The sequence below is a fragment of the Austrofundulus limnaeus genome, unplaced genomic scaffold (genome assembly GCF_001266775.1).
Source record: "Austrofundulus limnaeus strain Quisiro unplaced genomic scaffold, Austrofundulus_limnaeus-1.0 Scaffold2, whole genome shotgun sequence".
Classification (NCBI taxonomy): Eukaryota; Metazoa; Chordata; class Actinopteri; order Cyprinodontiformes; family Rivulidae; genus Austrofundulus; species Austrofundulus limnaeus.
The window spans coordinates 6,938,311-6,943,552 of record NW_013952404.1 but is presented as its reverse complement, the minus strand read 5'-3'; the positions used below and the strand labels follow the sequence as shown (position 1 = coordinate 6,943,552).

The 5,242-nt window shown below is 39.6% G+C and overlaps 1 protein-coding gene across 1 annotated transcript in view; it reads left to right on the top strand.

Moving 5' to 3' along the window:
* Positions 1 to 212: 212 nt before the first annotated feature.
* Positions 213 to 5,242, top strand: part of unc79 (unc-79 homolog, NALCN channel complex subunit) — a 51,463-nt gene continuing 46,433 nt past the window's right edge. The window contains exons 1-2 of the mRNA XM_014013582.1: positions 213 to 659; positions 3,199 to 3,319. Of these exons, the coding sequence (XP_013869036.1) occupies positions 638 to 659; positions 3,199 to 3,319 (143 nt within the window). The 5' untranslated portion in view covers positions 213 to 637. The remainder of the gene's footprint in view (positions 660 to 3,198; positions 3,320 to 5,242) is intronic.

The window sequence follows — 5,242 nt, the reverse complement described above, 5'->3', positions numbered from 1 at the left end:
TTTCAGGACCCCACCTTGATGTTTCGGGACCCCACTTTGGGTCCCGACCCCAACTTTGGGAAACACAGGATGTGGGACTTATTTCATAACACAAAATTAAAAAACAAACAAGAACAAGTAAACCAACCCTTCAGTGCCATGTTAGCAGCACACAACAACCATCTGTTGCGTGTTTAGCCTTGAATGTTCAGCTCAGAGATGAGCTGAGCCTGTCTGTAGCTGCTGGTGTTTCCCTCCTATAATCAGCTCGCGGAGCGCTGATTGGGTCGTTCGGATTGATGAATGACAATTTGTCAAAACTGGATCAGTCCATTTGGAAAGGTGTGCTGTCACATGCTGTATCTGCCAACGAATCTTCTCCATCTCAAGAGGGGAAAAGCTGAAATGTAAAAAAAAAAGATTCAGAAAACGAGCCTCGATTTGATTTTTGTAAAAAAAAAATATTACGAAGACGACGCAGCCGCAGCGTAAAAAAAAATCCATCTGGCAGAGAGTGGTACAATCAAACGAGWCTGGGCTGGCTGTGATATTCACTTTTTCACGACTGAGAGAAACACAACACCGGGGGAAACAGAAGAAAAAACAGCTTTGAAACAATTAACTCTCTGGGTTTTATGTCTCCCGAAGAGTCTCCAAAATGTCTACGAAGGCAGAGCAGTGTGAGTACAGCTGTGTGTGTGTGAGTGTGTTTTAATGTTKGATGTTTGGAAGCGAAATATTTGAAGCAGGCGTACGGGGGAGCTGTCCTTGGTGCTGAAACCGCGGTTACCAAAGCAGGTTCAACACGTCCCCCACTCACTGCAGAGGAGGGCTGGAGGTCTGTGTGCGCACAGACAGTCCCTGAATCCCCCCTCTGAGCGTTTCCCATCTGCAGGATAAGAAAATACGGCACAGACCTCCGGTTATTTCACTGTAATTAATTAATTATTTTTTGATTGACGTGTCCGGAGGAGGCTCGCGCAAAAAGCGAGGTGTGTTAGTGAGGTTGGGCTCAAGGTCGACTTGACGGATTCTGTGACCAAACGATGTGGTGCATTATGTTGATCAATCGTGTTTTTTTTTGTACGGGATTTAAATCTCTCGTGTTTACCCCTCCATTCATCTGATTGCTTTGAACAGGTGGAAACCAGTAAGTTCTGCTCGTTTTCAGGCAGCTTTTACTAAAAAACATGGGCTTAAAACAACCGCCTGTTTGAACTTATGTGCTGTTTTATAGACAATACAAACGGAAAATAATTAACTTTAATTACAGAAAATGTATTTAATGTGAAATTCCAGGAAAGCCGAATGACTACTGAAATTTGCTAAAACTGAGTCATCAAAGCTGAAAGAAGCAGAGCGATAGACAAAAGCTTCAATGAGCCAAATACTAGCTAAAAGCTAAAACAAGCATTATGCTAGMTAAAAGTCAGAACAGCATCATGCTAGCTAAAAATTAAACATAAAAACATAYATGTTTGGATAGCAAAACACTCTAAAAGTAGCCTAAATGCAGTCAAAGGCAAACTAGACGTAGCAAAAGGCTAGCCAAAAGAGAACAAAATTTTAGCTAGAAAATAAAATTGAAAATAGTAAAACAACTAGCTAAAAGTATCAAGTCTGCCTAAAAGCTAAAATAGAGCAAAACATTAGCTTACAGAAGCAAAAWGGCTGACTTGAAAACTAGAAGTACACATTTGCTAGGTAAAAGTTGCAAAAGTTTCGTTTAAAGCGGCAAAATGCTAAAACACTAAGGGTAGCAAAAGGTAAATGCAAATAATAATAATAATAATAATAATAATAATAAGGGGGGGGGGCAAAAGTAACAAAACACTATAAAAACTAAATTATGTCAAAGAATTGCTAAAAGTAGCAAAAGGCTAGCTAAAAGGTAGAATCAGAAAAATGCTTGGTATAAAACTTGAAAATAGTAAATAGCTAGTTAAAAGCATCACAAGACTAAAATAGAGCAAAACACAAGCTAAAAGCAGCAAAAAAGTTTTTTATATCCTAAAACACACATTAGGTTAGCTAAACATAGACAAATTAAAAAAAACTAAAAGTAGCAAAAGGCTAGTAAAAAGTTAAAATCCCCAAAAGACTAGCTTTAACCAAAAAGTAGCAAAATATTAACTAAAAACAAAAAAAAGTTAAACTAAAAATATCAAAACAATAGCTAAAAGCACTGAAACAGTAGCTAAAAGCTAAAAGTAACAAGACTTCCTCAGAAAAGCAATAAGCAAAGAGTATAAGAGTTCTTCTAATTTTAGTTCTTAACTATAAGGTCCTCCTTTTAGCATGAAACGTAGCAGAACAATAGCGAGTTTATTTGCTTTATGTGAAAATAAAAGTAGATATTATGAAAAGTATAAAAGTTACAAGAACAAAAGTCATAGCACCCACTCCTGAATAAGCTGTTGATAACAGCTAAAATAACATGATGTATGCATAAGTACCAACAATTAGATTGCAAAAATACAGGAAAATAGTGTAAATACTGAATCACAGTTCACACAGTTAGCACACATTAATTATGGAAATGTATTGTTCATGTTGTTTAATCTGATGGTTAAATGAAKGAAGAGGATAAACAAAATGTTTTGGATACACATTTCCAAAGCCTGCAGCTGCATTTTTTATTTTGTCATTTACAGGTCAGGGACAAAAGTAAACACCACTGTCCATATCCCAGAAGATGGGTCAGCGTTTTCCCACCACAACTTGTTTTAACTCTTAGCCTGCCACTCAATAAAACAACACAATAACATYTGACACCACATGAAGCTGCTCAGTGTGGAGCAGCTAACTTCTGCAGGAACGAGCCCCCAGTGTCTTTATTTGTTAAGGAGAATGCAGCCCCCTTCATGTTGACCACATTTTCCCAACTTACCTTGGGACTTGAACTGGCAACCTTTTGCTCATGAGCTTGTTTCTGTAAGCAGTAGGTTTCAGTCTCCTTTGGGGCTTCAATTGACCTCACTGCGGTGCTCTAAAAGGTCACCTGGTTAAGGCAGGGAGCCATGGGAACACAGACTGTTTGTTTAGGTTGTTAATTATATTCTACAGAGCAGCATGTATGGATCTCAGCCACCAACATTAAAAACACTCTGTGCRSTTAGGCTTTTTAATGTACAGTTCCATGTATTTGTGCTCAGATAAAACATTTACTTTTCCTTTAGTGTTGATTCGCTTGTTACTCTGCTCTTTTATTTTGTCTAGTTGCCTCTAAGATACGATACTTGCAAGAGTATCACAACCGTGTGCAACACAATATTTACCCCGTGCCCTCCGGGACAGACATTGCAAACACACTGAAATACTTTTCCCAAACCTTGCTCAGGTAAGTACCCTGCTCCGGAGCCATCAGGTGAAGTAACAGACTGTCTCATATTTAGCTTCCTTCATTAGGTTAGACTCTGACACACTTTCTCACAGTGACACCAATGGTCGTCTCATATGAAGTTAGCGAAATGTTCTGCTTTCTTCAGCTTGAATAGATGGATTTGAGTTGTCGCATTTGAACTGTAGCAGAGCTAGATGGCTCAGGGTATTTATTGATTTAGTGGCTGGTTAGATTGTGAACCCTTCCCATGGGCGTTCTCTGGTGTCTTTTCCCAGTGGGGGCTGGTGGAGGGCAGCTCTTCAGGCCATGCAGCTGCAGGGTCAGCCCACTTCCATGGGCTCTGAGAAAGCTTGAAGGAGGAACTGCACATTGTTTCCTCCTCCAATACAAATCATAGGCAGCCATTTTAGACACATGTCACATGTCATTCTTCTCCTTAYGGTTGTCAAATACACAGCAACAGTCTGGACATAGCTGCTAGATTAAACAAAATATGTGCATAGTTCTTTTTTCATTAGTTAATATTTGCCTGGAGAGTAAGTTAGAATGCCCCACTTGATCATTATTATCAGCTTAGGGAGTAATCTATTAGAGATTGGCAGCTGGCCTCAATTCTGCTTTTTATTTCTCAGCCACATAAGGATTATTCCTCCGCCGGAGGCTTTTTTGAGGACTGCCCATGCACCAGCAGTCAGTGTGCTTTTTTTCAAATGTGGCTTGTCGTGGCACAGATTGGGTGCAACTGCGGGAATATGCAAGTGATGATTTTGTCTCCGAGGGGCACCGCAGAGTGAGAAAGGACTCATCCGGCGTGATGGCACCGCGACCAGAGACCCGTGATGTTTTCTCGAAGCACGGCCTCTTTAGCCTCAGACACGCAGAGCAAATCACTCTGCCCACTTTAGGGGAGCCTGAAGTCCTCAGCAGGGAATCCAGAATCAAATATTCACCTGTGCCTTTAACAGCCAGGAGTGAATACGAAGCGAGCAGGGGGGGGGAAAAAGAAGAAAAAGTAGAGAGAGAGCTTTGAAAAATTTAGATGGGATGTGTCAAAGATGTCCAGTGGAGGTAGTGGTTGATTTGTAATTGCAGTAGAAGTTAGATGTGGGGTCGAAAACTGATGAAAGAGCTTTATTTAGGTCTTTCTGTCTACAAGTCTTACTGTTGGTAACATTTAAAATGACAAGTCTGTTTTAATTCACACTCACGCACACATTTAACTGATGCACATATAGCCAGCAGTGCAGAGTTTGCCAGCAAATGTATGTCATGTTGTCTGTATCAGTGCATTTCTACATGTGTTTTGTGTCGTTTGTGTTTCCGTGTCGTATGCGTGAGCGCGCGCGTGAACATATGCGTGTTTCTTTCTGTGTGTACGTCCACGGTGCGCGTGCGAGTGTGGCTGTTTGTGTCTGTGTTCATTGGTCAAATTGAATGATTTGATACGACAAACGGGCAGTGAAAAAGTCATACTCTGAGATACAGTCWGTTGTTGTTGTGTTAGTTTTGTTTGAGCCTTTTAATGACTCTACATTGACTGAAATCTTGCAGAGTGTAACTTTGAGGGGATCAGTCACTATGCTGTAACCTACGGGGCGCCAAGTGTAAATAAAATGTTAAATAATCTCACTAACACATTTGCATAATTTAGTTAACTTTCTGAGTGTAACATCTTCAAAGAAAATATTATTTAGCTCACTATTCTTACATTTTGCTCATTTCTGCTAAATGTTATGTCTAAATGTTAAATTCTAAATCTAAATATAAAAGTTAAACCTTAAATGTTATGACAAAATTTTGAAGTTTACATTTTTACAGAGCATTAATCTAAAAATTAGTTCCACTAACCTAAAACACTAACTCAAATATTTAAGTCCCCTAATTCTAAAGTACGACAGAGTATTACGGCCACACAAGGAG